This window comes from Mya arenaria, chromosome 14 (genome assembly GCF_026914265.1).
Source record: "Mya arenaria isolate MELC-2E11 chromosome 14, ASM2691426v1".
Taxonomy (NCBI): domain Eukaryota; kingdom Metazoa; phylum Mollusca; class Bivalvia; order Myida; family Myidae; genus Mya; species Mya arenaria.
Window position 1 is genome coordinate 40,687,666 of NC_069135.1, and position 20,066 is coordinate 40,707,731.

Consider the following 20,066-nt stretch of genomic DNA (forward strand, 5'->3'; position numbering starts at 1 on the left):
TATATGTGAGCTCACATTTGAAGCCGTTTCTATTTTAGCATTCTTTGCCAAATAGTCATGCCCAATTAGCATCGCTTTGTTCCTTTTTGTAGACGTTTATAATTATTCAGAACACCTCGGCCATTTTTCAACCTTAGAACGATTTAATATCAGTGCATTGCATTTTTGCTTAAATCAAAAAAATCCTGAGTAAAGTCATTAAGTTTAATTGCTTAACTGATATAGCTTCGCGATTTACTTGCAGCATGGGTGTATGTAAGGATTTCTGACAATTTAAACCGTCAATATGTATTTGAGGTTGTTTTCGATGGAAAATGCCGTGGAGTTACGAATGATTAACTCTTTATTCCCTTAACGCGTCGCGTTGTATATCTGTGGTTGATTATAATCATGCCCAAATAGTGTCGCTTTGTTCTATATTTTGATCGTAAATGGGGACAGTTGAGCAAGTTTAAGATTATATATACAGGACCTTGATCCTTTTTATCAAGATATGACCACGATTTTGATAATAACACATGGGTAATCTGTAATTTTGTTTGCAGAATATCAAGCAGTAAGATTGTGTTACTTCGTTGTTGAATTGATAAACAAAAGGTTACGTAAAAGGAAATATTGTGAGTACTAAATTGCATTTTAAATGGTTAATTATAGACTCATTCATCTAATATCTCAATTACATGCTGTACATTATAGAGTTTAAAGCAAAACAAAAGCGATATATTTGGAGATAATTAGCTAATGAAACATGCGGGACAACATCCCACACCGAACAACGAAGTACTATATACGCCTCACGAGCAACAAAACTTTTGTTGAATTTCGGTGTAAGGTTTGGATTAGTTTCATTTGCGATCAAAGAATACTATATAATGACAATATTTGAAATATTGCTATCTGCGTGTACACCAAAATTTAACATTTGTTGAATTTCGGTGTTAGGTTTATATTAATTACAGTTGCGATCAAAGAATACTGTATCACGCCTCCAGCATAAATGACGCATCGCCATTGGTCCAGGACCTGTCACGCGGTGACCCCATATTTTTCCATATTGAGTAACCAAATTTATGTCGTACCAAAATGGCGTCTATTTTCCGATTCCGACGAATACATGAAACATTTAAACATGTTAACAGGTTGTCGACGTGATATATACGTTACGGGTTAAAAGGTGACCCGGTATCATTTAATATTATAATAATAGTTGAAATATTGCCATCTGATCGGACATTTAATGTACTTTTCCTAATATCCGTTTTTTAATTATTTTTAGGGAAAGACATCAACAGTAAATAGATAAATGTCGAAATGGTAAGTATGCGTTTTCGTATCATTTGTATTATATTATTGAAATGCGTTTCGATATAAAACAGGTCGTTGCAGTATTATATTCGATTTGAATACTTCAGTAAAGAGTTATTTATAAAAAATGTAATACTATCAAACGTTTTTTATATCATAGAAAGTATCGAGTCCTGACCCCAATTTCTCGAAACTTCTTAAGTCCCATATAACAGGATTTAGCTAATCTCACTATTTTTGTTGTTCTATAAAATGTGTTATATTTACGTCTTTAAAAATTTTAAAAATGATGTAGGAATAATCTGTATGATTATCAGAATAAACCATTTTTCATTTATCAAAATCCATGTTCAGTATGTATTTTGGCTAATTGAAATAAGCGACTTAAGCTTAAGAAGTTTCGAGAAATTGGGGCCAGTCGTGTTGTTGCCCTGTGAGACCGCAAATACAAAAAGTGACATCTGTGATTGTTAGATTGTATTAGCATTTGCAATGTTATTACGGATCAAGTAAAACCTCTCTTCAGTGTTTTTCTCGGGCAATTGGTATTTGCTTTCCTTTTCCCCTTTTTTATAAAAAAATGTTTGTTCAATACTTGTTTCCCTACCTGAGATGCCATTGGCAACTTAAAATAAGAACATATATCTATTTCACTGAATGTGACGTTGGAGAGTTTCAGATTAATTTATTTTGTGCTTCTAAGTCGAAGCACATTTTAGTCGCAGCCATTGACTTCGGGACAACGTATTCAAGCTGGGCGTTTTCGTTCAAGCATGATTATGTCTGCGACCCGACTAAAGTCTGCGCCAAGCAATGGCAAGGGCACGAGTCGCAAAAAGGTAAACGTATGCTTAGACATATAAGATTGCCACAGCTTTCAGTCATTTTTGCGCATGGACTGAATTTCGATGTAGGTTTAATCCGAATATTTAAAGACGTAGAAAAGGACTTTTAAAAGCGGGTACATCCATGCTGCGTGATTTGGCTATGATTAACGATTTGACGTACAACGCAAATACAGAAGTGAACTCAAACTAACTGATAATAAAGCTGTTGTTTGCATTATCGCTATATTTTTGTAGCACTATCTTTGGTAAAATTGGTATATTTGAAATAGAGTTTTTGACTGCTATATGTGAATAAGTCAATTCGTTCAAGTGTTTTAGAAGCATTTATTTGTTCAGTTTTGCAGCGCATTATACCGTGTATGCCCATTTCCATGCAACACATTTTCCAGGCCCAACTTGTGTTCTGATTAAGTCTGATGGGAAAACAGTTGATTCGTTCGGTTTTGATGCTGAGACCAAATATGCAGAACTTATCGAAGGGAAAAAACATAAAACCTGGTACTTCTTTAGAAGGTTTAAAATGACGTTATGGGAACAGGTACAACTTTACTAAACATGTTGAATTATAAATCAAAATAATTTCACTCAGCAATTTTTAATTTTGAAGACACAATTGTAGCAAAATTAAACAGCTAAAGCACTATGGATTATGGGAAATGTGAAAATATATAAAATACACACGAACTCATTATACTTCACAATCATGACATCTATCGGGCATCAATTAATATTTCAAATTCTGTATAGGATATAAAACAACCAACCAATTATACAACATAATAACTCCATAATATGTGCAGCATAATATTTTCCGTCGGAAGGTCCGTTCCTATTCTAAATGAAATTCAGCATGTTCACAGTACAAGACGATTGTTTTTCAAAATTTCCAATAAGAAAGGGGACAGGTCAATAATCATTAATGCATGTACACTGTATTTGTTTCAGAAACTTACTCGAAATTCATCGTTGGATGATGTAAATGGTCGGAAGCTATTGGCAAGGACCGTTTTTGCATTGAGCATCAAGTAAGTCAGTCTCCTTTCATGGATTATAAGCCGCCAAATATTTAACAGAACAAATACATATTACACCAAGGTATATCAAAATTATGACATCATGTTCATGATCATATATTTTAATGCCTGCGATATTTAAAAGATAAAAAAACACTTACCGTTCTAACACTGAGTTGGAAACTACAGAATATTGAAACCTGCTTAAAGGTTAAATTTGTATATTGTAGTTAATACAAATATATTGTTATAGGTATCTGAAGGATGACCTATGGGCTGTGGCCAATGACCGAATAGCGGACACCGTGTTAATGGAAGACATACACTGGGTTTTGACAGTACCTGCCATCTGGAACAATGCAGCAAAACAGTTCATGCGGGAAGCTGCAGAAGAGGTAATTCTGACATAATAGAAGGGCAACCTTCCAGTAACATTTTACTGTCCTTTGTCAATGTGTTGTTATTAGAAGTCATAGCATGATGGAAACATGAGCTACCGACCGACGAATCATCAGACCGACCTTTCAACAAATCGACCGGCTGACATTCATTTTGCAAACAATAATGCCCTCTTCCAGGATGGAGGCATAAGGAAATAAGAACAAATTACACCACATTAGATGACAATAGCAACGGATTGGTAAATAGAAATATTAAAGAATGTTCGAGCATTCGCATTGTAAAAAGTTGCGCAATCCATAAAACAATTCAAACCTGTAAACGTATTTTTAAAGCCAGTTTATTCTAATTCATTTAAGCGTTATTGAAGCAACTTTCGTGTTCATTTTATTGGTATCAATATGTGTTGGTATTCGTTTTGGGGAAGCATTGATAAAGTGCTCTTTGTGCTAGGAGATGGCGTTGCTGTTATCGTTATTGTTATTGAATAGATTTTACCAAACAGACTCTGTTGATTTTATATTTTAAGCATATAGTCTGTTCATATGAATATCTTATTCTGAAATAATAAGTACTTGATACATTGTTATTATTGATTGAATTGATAAACAGGCGGGATTGACATCGGATATGCTGACCATTGCACTTGAGCCGGAGGCTGCATCGCTTTATTGTCGCCATCTTCCGATTACAAAAAGTGGGAATCAACTATCTCTGGCATCTCTTCAAGCAGGAAAGCAATATCTTGTACTTGATGCTGGAGGTATATTACAGTAGTTTTAAAGTTCTAGTAGGAAATATTGATTTAGGTTATGCGGCCCGTAGCCTAGCAAATAAATGATGAGCGGCCTGATTTTCTAGTGGGTTCGAGGGCTTGTTCTCCTGCGTTGTTTTTTTTAAATGCAAGATGGGTTAAAATGCGTGTTCTTCTATAGCACATTCAAACTCGCACACGTATACACACGCGCACACGCGCGCACAATCAAACACACACACGCACGAACGCACGCACGCACGCACGCACGCACACACACACACACACACACACAGGTGTACATCCACATACACACGAGCACACACACACATATACACGTCTACTATCAAAATAACGCTTAAATGAAAAGTTATGAATACTCTTACCAGAAGTAAACCCCTTACCCTTCCGTTTTTGAAAAACATCATTTTTACAATTCATCTACAAACTTGGACCTACAGTGCCTTCCTTATTAATAAATATAAATATAGATTCAGCTGTTACTTGTAGTGTTTTACATTAATTTGATAAAAATACAGTTTTTCGTTTCATCTTAGTTTGTGCTTTAAGTACAGGTAGGTACAAGTTCGATTTCATTACCGCTAACCATAATATGTAGTCCATATCCAATGACCTTGCTTTCCCTATTTAAACTGTTCCATACCTACGTTCATCAAAAATACCAATTTGCCATCTGATAGGGGGCACTATCGACATAACGGTGCACGAAGTTACAGCATCTGGTGGAGTCAAAGAACTTTACAAGGCGAGTGGTGGCGCTTGGGGTGGGACAAAAGTCGATGATTCCTTTGAGGAATTCCTAGTTCGTTTGACAGGTATTTCGCGCAGTAAACATTTCATTTGAGATCATAGAAAATTGTTACAGAAGGATCTAAAGTTGAATTCCATCTTGTCCTCAAATTTGACGAATGCTTTTCTGATTCTTAAAAGGAACTCGCTCATGGTTTGTAAAATGCATTTTTTATAACGAAATAAAGTGTGGGAAATCATACATGTTTAAATAAAGATACTGACGTTAGGAACCCTAGCAACAAGTGCTGTTATTTGCTTAAATATCTTCTTTGAATACCACAATTTTCAATATCGTTTCTAACGGGTTTCAGCGATTCGTTTTGCGTGATTAGGTGGTGACACAATAACGTGATGTTATCAATGCATTATAAAAAGTCAAAATATCAATTGTTTTGTTTATAAGTTATCGTGGTATACTGGTTAAGATGTCGGTTCAATGTATTTTATACTTAAATAAATAGTAAAATAACGATAAAATAAGTTTTTTTCAGATGCATTACCGGGAAATCTAATTTTTGGTCCAAAAGCGATTCTCTTTAAGAAGTAAAGAGTTCTGTTGAATGCACACTTCCAGATTAAAATATAGAAACATAACACTTTGAAATTATATATATACCCAAGGCACTGAATTTTTCAAATAAAACAACAGTTTCAAAATCGCCACTTTTACATCATTGTAAATCCATACTCCGTAATACAACTCTATTAACTGTTAACTTCTATACGTTTTCAATGAACTTCGGTTAAGTACAAATCTCGATTGTATTAAAATTGCTTTGATAAACAAATATATTAAACTAATAGATACACACACTGTCATATACATACGATACTATTATTTAATGATAGCGATTCATAAGGGTATAAACAAATTTAAAAATAGGTGAAGGACACAATAAAATGTGTGCTGTAAACTAATGCTTAAGTTTTATGATATGCACATATATGGTGTTCATTATTATTGTATAACTTGTCCAAATTTTAGATGAAACTGTCGTCAAAAAGTTCAAAGAAGACAAATTGGATGATTATATAGAACTTCTTCGACGGTTTGAGATAAAGAAGAGAAACATTGATCCCGACAACGACTCATCAGTCACCATATGCATTCCACTTTCCTTTTCCGAGACAGTTAAAAAACGTACACGAAAAGACTTCCCTAAAGTTTTGAAAAAGTCATCCTATTCAAAGTCGGTATGGTTTTAAGGTTATTAGCTTGTTTTCCTTTGTTTGCATATATTTCACTCAGCATGGTGACCACTTTTGTTTTAAATTTATTAAGCAGATTAAATGGACTCAATTTGTGGCACATGCGGACTTAATTGTTTTTAAAATACCTTAATTTTGACAAGATAAAGGAAGATATAATTGATTATATTATAACATTTGAAAGATAGGTTAGGACAAATGTTGTGCATAGGTTTTCGATATCAAAAATCTTTGTACCCAGTGACATCCAAACATCAACTTCTTATTTTTTGTTTGTGCAAGAAACTATTTTGGACCAGACAATTGTTACGCATGTCCCATTCTTTAAGGATAATTAATCATGGACTTCCTCGATTTATCTTGTAATCACTTGTTATCATTTCAATACATTCATGTGAAGACAAGCTGCTCAAGGATTGACCAACAATTGGCCGATGTTTGTTTGAAGCGAATCTAGTGCAAACTTGTTAGAATGATAATCTTAAAGAAACGCGTGTAAGTAATTTGACAAGCTGAGGGGTAAAACTATCAAATAAAACGAATGTTCACACATTTTGTTAAAACAAACCTTCTGATAGACAACGCCCTAAGCAATACGTTAATTTTAAGCAAACACGTGTTATAAATCGTAAACTAAACGGTTCGAATTCGTTTTAATATAATTGAACATCGGCAGTGGATATTTCCATAAAAATCTTTTGTTTTATCTGTGGCCCTTTAGAAGATTGTTCCCACATTGTCTTGATCATTTCATTGCTAAAAAAACAGCATTATTTAAATTGGCAGGATTGGTTTTTACATTGAAATAAAACATACGAGGAGAACGTTAGTCCTTAAGTATAGTTGACATCATAAACAATGTATAGCCTTTATTTTGTCCTAAAGATTTCACGCCAGCTGTCCTTTTCTTAACAGTCATATTGCCTCTATCTACGAAATAATACGAATTTAACATTTAATACACACAATCACGACACCCCTTTTATTTACATGATGTTAAAGAATGACGGTACACTTTTCTTCGATTTCAAAATAATTTGCACGAATTACGATGCTAATTTATCTATTCCAAATCCCTCAATGTAAGCTCCTTTGCTATTTATTTTTCATACAAAAACATACTTACTTAAAGAAAACAATCTGTAGCATTTCAATTGTAAACCAAAGAAATACTCGTTAATAGTGTAATCTTTATTCCTACAGGTGACCTTGTCTGGGGATAAACTGAAAATCGACGCAACAGTTGCACGAAGTTTCTTCGAAGAATCCGTCAATAGCACGATAGAACATGTGAAAAATGTTTTGCAAAAAACAGAAAACAGAAACGTCGAAGCAATTTTGTCGGTTGGCGGATTTTCTGAGTCGAAAATGCTCATTAAGGCAGTCAAAAAGACCTTTCCGGGAATAAAGATCATCGTCCCTGATGAAGCTGGTTTGGTAGTTCTTAAGGGCGCTGTAATGTTTGGACATGAGCCAACACAAATTGTCGAGAGAATAAGCAAATTTACGTACGGATTAAGGATGAATCCTGCTTTTGATCCTACGAAGCACCCAGCATCAGCTAAATTCACTGACAACGACGGTATAATTAAATGTAGAGACTTCTTTGATACGCATGTTATAGCGGGACAGGCGCTAAAGGTCGGAGAGGCCCAGTCTGAAGAAACATACGTCACAAAATCAAGCCACACGACAGATGTACTAGTAGAGGTATTCGCAACCAAAAGTCAAACTCCCGTTCTTGTTACCGATCCTGGATGCAGGCAGGTTGGGAAATACAACCTCGCACTAGCTGGTACCGGAGGCGGGCGCTTGGTTATAGTAAGAATGATATTTGGAGGCACTGAAATTGACGTCGAAATCACAGAGAAAACAACTAGTAAAGTTTCGCATATTTCTATTGACTTTTTGTCATAGAATTCAACAGTGGCATTCGTACAAGTGTAACTGGTGTTTTCTTAATGTAAATAACACCTTATTATTAATTGTTCAACAAATTAAGTTAAAAGGAAAGGGGCTCCATATAAGCCTTTGGCTTATATGTATGTTGTAAAAATATTACAAGTTACAATACTGTTTAAACCAAGTACTTTAGATCAAATGCTATATTGGATCTCTTTGTGAAAATGTGTGGCAGTTTTTGAAAGTGAACATTTTAATGCCAAAGAAGATGATGATTATATTTATGTAGGTGATCTATTTGATTAAAACACTGTAGTTAGGGATTGAATACACATAGGAACATAATATTTCAATATAGAACACAAACAAATGACAAAATATCTGAATAATATTAAATAAAAAACCCATGTATGTATGACTACCTTTAAAAATAATCACAGTGCAGGCTATATATATATATATATATATGTGTGTGTGTGTGTGTGTGTGTGTGTGTGTGTGTGTGTGTGTGTGCGTGCGTGTGCGTGTGCGTGCGTGTGTGTGTTTTTGATTGCATTTTGTAAGTAACCGTTTCACTTTTATGTCTTATATATCAGAGGTTTATGCAAATGCTTAATTAAATGTCATTCTCGTCCATGAATGTTGTTAGCGTGCGCATACATGCACATCAAACTATGCTATTTTTTTATATTTAAGGATTTCTGTTTTGCAACACTAATTTTCTAGTAAACCACTCATAGAAGCATTCGTGAAGTTCTTTTATAATGCTTTCAACGGTAAAATAAAAAACGTGATTTTTGTCGTTTTGTGTTGCTTTTTATACCCAAAGACGGACAGTTTGGCGTGATGAAGCCATTCAATTTGCTTTCATTTCCGGGCGAGTCTGATTTGTTTTTTTGTTTTATCTTTTTGAGCATATGGTATTGAAAACTAGTTTAGAATTTCGACAAGGGAACAATTAGGTAGGGGCTTTTTCCATATGCCTCAAATGAGTGTGAATGTTGCTTCTCCGATTGCGTTGATTGAAGAATATGTTCCTGAAAATATAACCGACTTGAAAATTAAGTGAGAAGATCGAATGGGACTCTTACACTAGTTTCCACTTTGCAGCTTCACTATTGATTAGAAAATAAACATTTTAAGATTCTCATTTTTTTACCAATCGGATACAAATTAATGTTAACTAAAACTAATGAAATTAACTTCGTTGTTCGGTGTGGGATGTTGTCCCGCATGTTTCATTAGCTAATTATCTTCAAATATATCGCTTTTGTTTTGCTTTAAACTCTATAATGTACAGCATGTAATTGAGATATTAGATGAATGAGTCTATAATTAACGATTTAAAATGCAATTTAGTACTCACAATATTTCCTTTTACGTTACCTTTTGTTTATCAATTCAACAACGAAGTAACACAATCTTACTGCTTGATATTCTACAAACAAAATTACAGATTACCCATGTGTTATTATCGAAATCGTGGTCATATTTTGATAAAACGGATCAAGGTCCTGTATATATAATCTTAAACATGCTCAACTGTCCCCATTTACGATCAAAATATAGAACAAAGCGACACTATTTGGGCATGATTATAACCAACCACAAAAATACAACGCGACGCGTTAAGGGAATAAAGAGTTAATCATTCGTAACTCCACGGCATTTTCCATCGAAAACAACCTCAAATACATATTGACGGTTTAAAATGTCAGAAATCCTTACTTACACCCATGCTGCAAGTAAATCGCGAAGTTATATCAGTTAAGCAATTAAACTTAATGACTTTACTCAGGATTTTTTTGATTTAAGCAAAAATGCAATGCACTGATATTAAATTGTTCTAAGGTTGAAAAATGGCCGAGGTGTTCTGAATAATTATAAACGTCTACAAAAAGCAACAAAGCGATGCTAATTGGGCATGACTATTTGGAAAAGAGTGCTAAAATAGAAACGGCTTCAAATGTGAGCTCACATATAACTCATAGAAATATCAGACGATCATCTTCCATTTGCAGCTGAAAAGATATTGGTATATTTCACTTTATAATCTCGAGATGCTTCCGCAAAAACCGAAACTGGTCTATGAAATTACCGAAACACCCTCCCGAGGCGGTTCCGCTGTTCGTTCCATCCGAAAACTAGTTCATTTAAAAAAAAACACAAACTGACGTACAGTAATCCAACACGTGTCATGAAACACCATTTCGTTCAAACAGAAAAACGGCAATCTACGTTATTATTGATTTTAAGAAACATAGAAGCAATGGCTACGTACAGAAGCTCCACCATGTGTTTCACCAATCGTTCCAAGGCGGTACCTAACAATTCTTGATAAACATACCTAGTTTTAATATAGAATGTATGCACTGTGCTGTTGTTGGAGTTTTGTGCTGTTCTCCTATGTTTCTTGCTTGTGATTGTGTGTTTTATGTCTTTGGCGTTTGCCCAGTGCCACTAAACCGGATTTATGTTTAAACTTTTTGATACGGAGCTTGTTTCTGTAGCTTTTTGCATAAATAATGTTGTTAAAACTGTTCACAATACCATTCATTTGCGTCAAGCAAATCCTTCGAAACAAAAACTGAAACTAGTTTGGTATTAACAAAAACGCACTTTAAGTCCGTGAGGCAGTTTTTTCCAGGTAAACAATGCCAGACATTAACCACTTTATATTGAAATGCCAAAACTCTTCGATATTTCATAAAAGAAAAAAACGTAACTGACTTCTAAAAACATGGAATGAAAACTGCAGGGTCAAGCCCATTGATCAAGATTTCAGATATAAACCCTGTATTTATGTAAAATCGTACGTTTCATGTTAAATCGTTGTCTTCCCATTTTGAACGATTTATCGACAGTGGTTGGAGATATAACGGTTAAAACGTCTTAAAAAAGTTAATGCATCAAACAACATCAGCCGTAAATTTCAGATGTTGGTGCTTCTACATAGTAAAATGATAATTTTAATTGTATTTTGCGAAAGAGTATCGTGAAAAACCGCTCAGGTATGTCGACCACTGTGATGTTCCCGTGTAACAACGATATGTGTCCTAGCAGCTAGGGTATCGAAAATGACTTAGCTGTTTGGTTACATACACGTATACATATTTACTTCATTTCATTTACGCTGCATGCTAGTACTTCAAAGAGAAAATAAAGTTTTACCCATAGATGTCGCAGTTTATGACGGAAGCCGTTTTTCAAGTCTCCTTCTAAACTGTTCTGTATGTTTAGACCTGGTGCGGAAGGTGTACGAGCACAGGTCGGGGAGTAACACTGCTGATATGTTTGTTATATTTTACATCACAACCCTGCCTAAACATCAATTGATCATCCTGGACAACAGCAGCACCAAGCTAGCCAAATTTACTACGCTAAAATGATACGACCTGCTGGAGTATACGTGACATCTGCTTGACAGTTCACTGTCTGATGCTGGGACACTGTGTTTCATATAAGCAATTACGGGAAGAGGAAGATGGCCTCACTGGCCAGCACAGTAGACATTTACATATTAAACATATCATTTCATCAGCCTTACTTACTTCCCGATCAGTGGTGGATTCAAAAACACAATTCTCGTACTCCATTTCCACTGACTTATACCGATGAACTAAAATCGAATAGCCGGAATATATCTAGGATATCTGCAAACAGCTAAAATGAGTTCAGAAAAAAGGCATACATAACTGTTTTTTTTTTTACTTTTATTCAACAATAACCCACACAACCGTTTCACTGTATTAAAAAGGTCGTCGTATACTTGTGCATTAAGCTTTTCCAGTTATAAATATCAAATTATGTAAGAAACCAGCTAGTTTCTGCAACGACATGGAAAAAAATCTAAGCAACCAGTGTTTACTAATCTTACTTATATAAACAATATTTTTTGTATAAAACATTTCATAACGTCACGTATTTGAGTTGGTATATAGTATTCCACATGACAAGAACTTCATATACCATCCAGGTAAAACTGAAACTTAATTATAAAATAAAGCAAGTCTATATTGCAATTGGAACTGTTTGAAACCTATTGACGTTTTAAATAACTTATTCATTGTTGCGCAATCAGTTCGGTTCATTGCGGCCAACTTAAGAACTATGGATTCTCTTATCTAGGTTTTGGTGATAACATATTTCCTTCATAGGTGAGTGGATGCACTCATAAACAGCAATGGCTAAGTTTCTTAATTTGTTGGTGTTGATAGATTGTCTCTGTAATATACGCTCGAGTTATTTCGCAGCGGAAGAACAATCAAGAGATATTAATACTTATGTGAAAAATGTTTAAACTTAAACGGTCCCGGTTTAATGTCTCTGACGCCAAAGACATAGAATACAAAAACAAAAACAATCACAAACAAGAACAGCACAAAACTTCACAAAAAGCACAGTGCATACATACTATATATAACAAATAGGTATGTTTATCAAGGATTGTTAGGTACCGCCTGGGAACGGTCAGTAAAATATAAATTTACTGGGGATTTAAAACAGTTTAAGTGCACAAACCTCACTCTTATCCCTACAATCCAAAATAAAGAATAAACGTAAAAGGTAAGTATTATCAAGTTTGTATTAACTTGAGGAAACTTAATAATAAAACAAATAATAATAAACTTATCGGCAAACCCCAAGTACTTCTATAATAAGAGATAGATACCATGCAGTCATTTTTTGAAACATTTTAAGCCAAAACGTTATTGTGGTTATGGTTACATCTTGTCGTCTTAATGTTAAAATGTTATGATAATTATTGAGTAATGGCATTAATGTACTCTTCAGTATTAAGTGTTTTGAGGCTTTAGTAGAATAGTTACTCCTTGTAAAATTTTATTGTTCAAAGATTAGCTGACCAACAGTGTATACCTTTGTTTGGGGGAGTAAAATACCCATTATTCTTCACCTACTGAACTTTAAACATTATGGATCGGGTTATTACGAATCTATCAAACAGGTCAATGGAAACAGCTTGAATTATTTTGGACTAAGAAATGCATTTATACAATTCGAAATCGTAATTATATGAAAAAGTAATACAAATACACCATACATCAGTGTTCAATATATAAGTAGAGTAATAAATCATTGTTACGTTATAAATCCGATCGTTTTCAATTTCTAAATTGTTCGATCTTCTGAACAGCCATGGCAAGTTTTCTATTATTGCTGCGGATGCTTTAAGGGATAATTTGGTAATATCTAATCAGATCAAATCGGCGAAACGGTTCTAATTTAAGTACACTAATGCTTTTTTTAACTTATCTAACCTATACGATTCAAGGCATCACAGTGTCGTGTTTGAACGTTGTCCCAATGGATCTGTCAGGCACAATGACTCGTGCTACATGTTTTCACACGAACTTGCAAACTGGGCTGAGGCCATGGTGAGTGTAGTAAAAAATTAAAGTGAATACATGTATTGTTTTGAATTCCATTTTAGCAGTTCGGATCTCTGAAGGTTTATATTGTTTCGGGAAGGATGTAGAGTAAACTGTACACACTGTAAGTTATCCTATAATTTTCCTAAATTAAATATGTTTTTAAATATTCTTGATGTCGTTTAGCCAACTAGCCCTGATGCATTGGCTTTATCAGGTGTACTGCACTGCTCACGGAGGCCAGCTAGCTTTTATTCAGTCTCCAGAGGAACAAATGTGCATCCAAATAGAAATGAAACTATTTCTTTGTGAGTTACGAAAACACCATTGTAAGAATACAAAAGAAAATACAGTTTTGGTTTAACCTTCGGGGCATGAGTCAATGGAGACAGTTTTTTTTTTTTTTAAATGCGTTACACATTATGATTTTTAATGTAAGTCGAAATGGCATGAATGTATTAAGGTTCATAGATTGCACGTTTATTTCTTTGATGTCTTAATGTATGGGTGTTGTATGATAGGTTTTAAACTTTTGTTCCTGACTACATATCGGCAATGGTCATGGCAAGGATGCCGATGCCAGTAATACAAGGATAATACTGTGACTCGAAACAGACGCGCTTAACCAAAACTTTGGCCCACCAAATACTCAGACTGACATTGACCATTACTACTGATAAGGCAGAAAGGACGCCGTCCACGGGGACTCAGACTGGTCCTACATTGTTGAGAAAGCATTGATAGTAAAAACATATAGTTGTGTGTGGTTTCCTATGTTCACAGACGGATACAGGCCATTACTACTGCCTAGGTGGGACGGACGCCGTCTCGGAAGGGGAATAGTATTTGGCCAACATTGTCGAGAAAATAATGGTAGTAAAAGATATGTTATATTCTCCTTGTTCAAGTGCACGTTGATATAATTCGGTAAATAGATAATAACCTGACATAATTTTTTCCTCCAATTAATTTGCACCTTGTCAATATTTTTATGGCACTCGGTCTATATTCAAATTCATTCTACAAAGTTTTAGTGAACTCTGTCGATCCACGTGTTTAAAAATGCCCTGTCAATATTTTAGTACACGAATTGGAAACAAGGGAAACCAAATGACGACCACGCCCACACAAATCATCACCAGGATTGCCTGGCTATCTAGAGTCAGAGCGGACTCTGGGATGACGGGTGGTGCGAAACCCAGCACAATTTTATCTGTGAATAGAGTGAGTACCGTTTTGTAAAATGTCGAATTGAACAATAGGAGGTACGTGCCAACTATGTACACTGAGAGCGGACTTTGGGGTAAGGGTTGTGTGAAACCAACCACAATTTCATCTGTGAAATACAGTGAGTACCGTTTTGTAGAATGTCGAATAAAAACAATAGGAGGTACGTGCCAGTTAGTACAGTGACAGCGGAGTTTGGGGTGATGGATGTTGCGAAAGCCAGCTGCACAAATTTACTTTACACTGTGTATGGCTGTGTTTTATTTCGAAGATAAACATTAAGAGATACATCTCTGGATATGTTCAGTTAGTGCGATGGTGTGGGCAAAAACAAGCACAATCATATCTGTGATATATAGTGAGAAATGTTGAGTAGCAGTTTGAAATGTATACAGAAATCGAGAGGGAGAATTGTCTGTAGCCTACAATACTGATCATGGTTTTTGTTTTTCATTAATAATTTCTTTCTGTTTTATTCTTAATATAAAGTTTGAAGTTAAAAAAAACATTGCAAGTTTAATTATATGTCTGAATATCCAGTTTTGCACCAAAATTACTATTAAAAGAACACACCAGAATCGATTTTAAAAACGTTTTTTACCAATAATATTAGTATGTCTTTTGTAGATTGAATGTGGAAACCTCTCAGATAATTGGAAAATAACAAAGCAGGCTAAGATATACATATTCAGTTATACGACATATTCAATCTTTAAAGTCAAAATATAAAAGTATTATTGCACAAACGCTAAATTGACAGACATATTGCAAAGTAAATGAAGTTGTGGTAAACTCCATTCAATGAACACACAGTTTGTCTTAAATTCTGCCATAGATACAAAAACAATATAGCACACCTTTTATCACGCAGCATAATGATTTCATTTTTTATTACTTGTCTGCACACATAGAGTACTGCCATAATATGAATATTACAGTAGCTTTAATAAATCACTCCATGCATGGTCACTATTATTGTACGGGATGTTGTGATGTACAAACATGGGTTGGTGGTTGAGTTAGGTTCTGTTGAACTGGCATGGAAAGCAATGTCGAGAGAAAGGGTGAATGCTACAAATTGGGCAAAATTCCGGAGAAAAGGGCTGAAAAATTTGTCCCAACCTTTTCAACACATCCTATTGAGATGTTGAAAATGTATACCAATTTTCTAACACTCGTGACCAATCCTTTAAACGTTTGATACGTAAGCGATTCCATCCGGCTTTGTTCTACAAGTTTATTTGTCACAACTGTTTTCACTGTCGCATACACAGTGACCACGATAGGAATCACGCAATAAGTGAGCTATGTTAAATTGTCAAAGTCGACAATAGCCGCATGAAGACATATGTACCTGCTTTAGCGATGCGTATCATGCAACTGGGCATGAACGTACACGCTTAACGTCACATGCTTTCTTTTGTTTGCCGACACCAACAATTTTAATTCAGTTATTGCTATTGCACATGACTCTGTTTCTTTATATTCAAGTAGTAAGTATGTAAGGAATTTGAAGTACCGTTTGCATTTTTCATACAAGGCCACCAGTCTTTAAATACGCAGCAGGGTCAGAGGTGGAGCCAGTTGAATATCTTTTGGTCAGGAATAGTGGCATTGAGTGCAGTCAGTCAGACTATCGATGGGATCATGATGTGTATCTTGTGCTTGATCAGCCCAACATGGTTTTCCCGTGTCAGAAAGGATCTGTGCAGGGGTTCTGTGAAAACGTTTTATAGGGATTTGTTTTTGTAGCGTCCTAGTATTCCTTGTATACAACTGATGTGAGCTTTACTCTAGTGATGATGTTGGTTCCTGCTCGGGAATGACGGTGAAATTCTCTGGCGGTTGTAGTGTATTTACAAATGTGTATCGTCAGTCTTTTCATTGTTTGTATATTTTTCAATTTCACTTTGATTTCAATTTTCGCCCTTATCAACTTTAACTTTCACTTTCAGTTCATGTTTCACCTTTAACCTTTGCATGAGGAATCCATGTAGTTGTATCAGTCTTATAAGAAGACAAAACTGTTTGTTCTGTTGCCATTGAATTTTATTTTGCGTGACTATTTCTCTTAAAGTCAGCACGCCTTTGTACCACGACATTAATTATTGACATCATATAGCATATATTATTTATGAAACAGAAGCGTAAACATCATTTGAATTAACATGACGCGGCCTGTCAGTCAAATTGGCAAAACTACCCGACTGAACAATCAGCGTCCAGATTGAGCGGGGCTTATCAGTTGCCCGTTGCTATCCGCCATTCCGCCATGACTTCCGTCAATCTGCACTTTTCAACAGTAGTGTAATTACTCTGTTTTCTATAAATTAAACACAAAATATGTGTTTTATAACTGAGAGATAGTAAAGAAAAGGAAATCCATAATACTGAAATTTTCCCTTAGTTCTGCTCCAGTTTTTTAAATAATGCATTTATTTTGGAAAAATGACCTCTCGGTAGACTATTTCAACTCTCCAAATTCTTAATGCGACCGTACATATGATAATATACGCATCTTTTTCGTTAGTTTGAAAACAAGAAATATCATTGTGAGTATTAGTGTATAATATTGACGACACCTTGCAATTTTTAGTTTTGTTCTCCTTCTTGTGCGTTTTAAATCCGAAGCATATACATTTGCTTATAAATTAGTTTAGACAAACATTTGGTGAAAAAGACAATTCAGTTAATTTGGGTTACATTTTGCTATCAAAATTATATAAAAGATCAAATATCATATAGCTAAAGGTCACAAAACGTATAACCGTATAGATAAAACAAAATCATCTTCGTAAATGACGCAACTTAATGTATAAACCTGTGCATTGATAATGACTATTCATTCAGAAAAAAACGGTAGTTATATCAGTAATGATAATTCACTAAACGTGTATAAAAGGTGATTTTTAGGTTGTACACCGCTAGGCTTGCAGACTTTTATAACCGTATCGCGGAAATCGCATCGGCAGATCGACATAACATTCTTAATTTTGGCGAAATAATGCGCGCACGGTCGTTTCAGCCCAGGCGCAGTTAGACCTGCGGTTGTCACCGACCTAATTTACATTAACATTTACATCGAAAATACCTAATAAGCAATCTGCTCTAATAGCTACGGACTGCGTTCTGCATATTAATTAGCTTGCTATGAATAGTGCTGAAATGAGTTTTCAATATATGTTATGCGCTTAATAAAGTTCGAATAAGCTGCGTTTTGCGTAATATTACGCAATTGAAATTGTACAATTATTTTGATATCGGCGAGTTACAGAACGCAATACAAAAAGCAGAATCCGCAAAAAGATTCAAAATGGACGCATACTAAATCAAATAAATACATATATTGTTGTATAAACCTGTGTTTAGATTTTGCTTCGACCGGGGACCGATAATCTCTACATGTACATTGTTGTTAAGAATAGAACGTTGGTCATCGTATCGGACAGGTTTATTCCTCGGATATACACTCTGAGAAGTCATTAAAACCCGGAAAAATATCGATCTTATTATGATGCAATCAAATGCTACTTAGGCGTACAATATCAATTCATAGTGTTTTAAAGGAAATTATAATACTTTATTTTATCCTACAATCAGTTGTTTATATATTATTTTTTTTATATTTTAAATTGCCGAACTCGAATTTTATACTTGAGATATTTTATTAAGATTGTTAGTTTTAACTTATGTTTGTAAAATGTGTGTCCCATAAAATCATACTCTTGTGCAAGTTCATACTTACAACCTTTTAACCATTACTAAATGAATATTATACGCTTTTACCATTGAAATAAAATAGCGTAAAACGTTGACAGGCTATCGACCTGCTACAGTTTGTGTCATAGTCATGTGATGCCGAATGAAACGGAAAGTATGTGAATATTTTATATTAGTCTCAGTAATTTCAGTCCAATATCTTGAGCATGTAGCATAATGCATATGCATATTAAAACAAAAATTGATATAAATCTGTTCATTTTTTCCACGATTGACAATGTTGAGGGCATTATTAAGATACATGTACATCAAACATACAGGGAATAAATAATATGTGGGTGATTCGATCCAGAGTGATTTAGTGCTGTAGAAAGAAGCCCTAAACATAATCCTAATAATATGTCAAATGCATTTTGCTGGGATGCATTGGGTTTAGCTGACATACCCTGCTAGTAAATTAAATACGCCTACGTCAAGTTTGAAGTGTAGAATATATATGTCCAATGTATTTTGTTGGTTTAGCTGGCATACCCTGGTAAGACTGGTAGTAAATTAAATACGCCTAAGTTAAGTTTAAAGTGTAGAGTAGATTTTACTAAAAATCCTTAATGCTTTATCCGTAACAGTGCATTGTTAATGAAACTAAAGCTCCGGATAAGGTTTTATATGATATTGAGTATTACTCCATACCTTATAAGTAACTATTTGATGCATTCCACATTTCAAGTGACTTATACTTCATGATCTCATTGAGAAACAACATTAAACTCTAAACGTTTTCGCGAAGGAAATTAAGAGCGGGCATATTTTAGAGATCGAGATGTTTATGTTAATAAATATGTTTTTACATTACATGACTATACTCATAAAACGTTGCAAGCCAAAAGCCATTCATGCTTTAAGCGCTTTGAATAAAGATACACTTTTACTCCCAAATTAGTTTTACCACAATTAATACTATTGTTTTAATATTCAAAAAGGATGAATAAATATCAAAAACAGAGGTTATTATGAAGGATACTGAGTTTAATTTGAAAAATAAATCCGCATACAACGCGGTATTTCTACCTTATGAGAATATAGTCGACCACTGGAAATCTTTTAGCATTCTCCAATCATTAAATATTTTTGCGCTTTCTGCTTTTAAATTCATGCTTATAATCTTGTTATGGGTAAATATTATTTTCCATAAATGCATTATTTAGTAAATAGTTAAAGGTTTATCAGTCAAAATTTATGTTGTTATATGTATGTATTTATTTTGAATAAGAGTGTCTCTTTAATGGTGAAAGGAGAAAAAACAGCAAAATCCATTTGATCTAAACAATTTTTAAGTTTATATTGATCTGAGGGATATAACTTTATTCCTTATCTTAATCCAGATAACGACAAGATCGTTGAGATATTATTTATTTTGAATATGGTTCAAAACAGAGGCCCCAAAAGCAATAGACAAAGAAACCTTTTTTAAAAATAGAAAAAAATC

The 20,066-nt window shown here is 34.4% G+C and overlaps 1 protein-coding gene across 3 annotated transcripts; it reads left to right on the forward strand.

Annotated features, from left to right (window-relative positions):
- Positions 1-566: 566 nt before the first annotated feature.
- Positions 567-9,027, forward strand: LOC128216472 (heat shock 70 kDa protein 12A-like). 3 transcript variants are annotated; one of them, XM_052923046.1, is made up of 10 exons: positions 567-617; positions 1,277-1,314; positions 2,009-2,144; positions 2,543-2,691; positions 3,099-3,178; positions 3,420-3,561; positions 4,178-4,328; positions 5,021-5,155; positions 6,118-6,326; positions 7,545-9,027. In XM_052923046.1, exons 2-10 carry the CDS (start codon positions 1,312-1,314, stop codon positions 8,256-8,258), a joined length of 1,719 nt encoding a protein of 572 aa, XP_052779006.1. In that variant the 5' UTR covers positions 567-617; positions 1,277-1,311; the 3' UTR covers positions 8,259-9,027. The 3 variants fall into 3 exon arrangements, with proteins under 3 accessions (XP_052779006.1, XP_052779007.1, XP_052779008.1); XM_052923047.1 differs by lacking the exon at positions 567-617 and adding an exon at positions 699-827; XM_052923048.1 differs by lacking the exon at positions 567-617 and adding an exon at positions 781-832.
- The last annotated feature ends 11,039 nt before the right edge of the window (positions 9,028-20,066 follow it).

What these genes read in the sequence shown, in the direction of transcription:
- LOC128216472 (XM_052923046.1), top strand. An exon ending in GTTTTTGCATTGAGCATCAA is followed by an intron (nt 3,179 to 3,419) that starts GTAAGTCAGTCT and finishes ATATTGTTATAG; the next exon opens with GTATCTGAAGGATGACCTAT. An exon ending in AGTCATCCTATTCAAAGTCG is followed by an intron (nt 6,327 to 7,544) that starts GTATGGTTTTAA and finishes TTATTCCTACAG; the next exon opens with GTGACCTTGTCTGGGGATAA.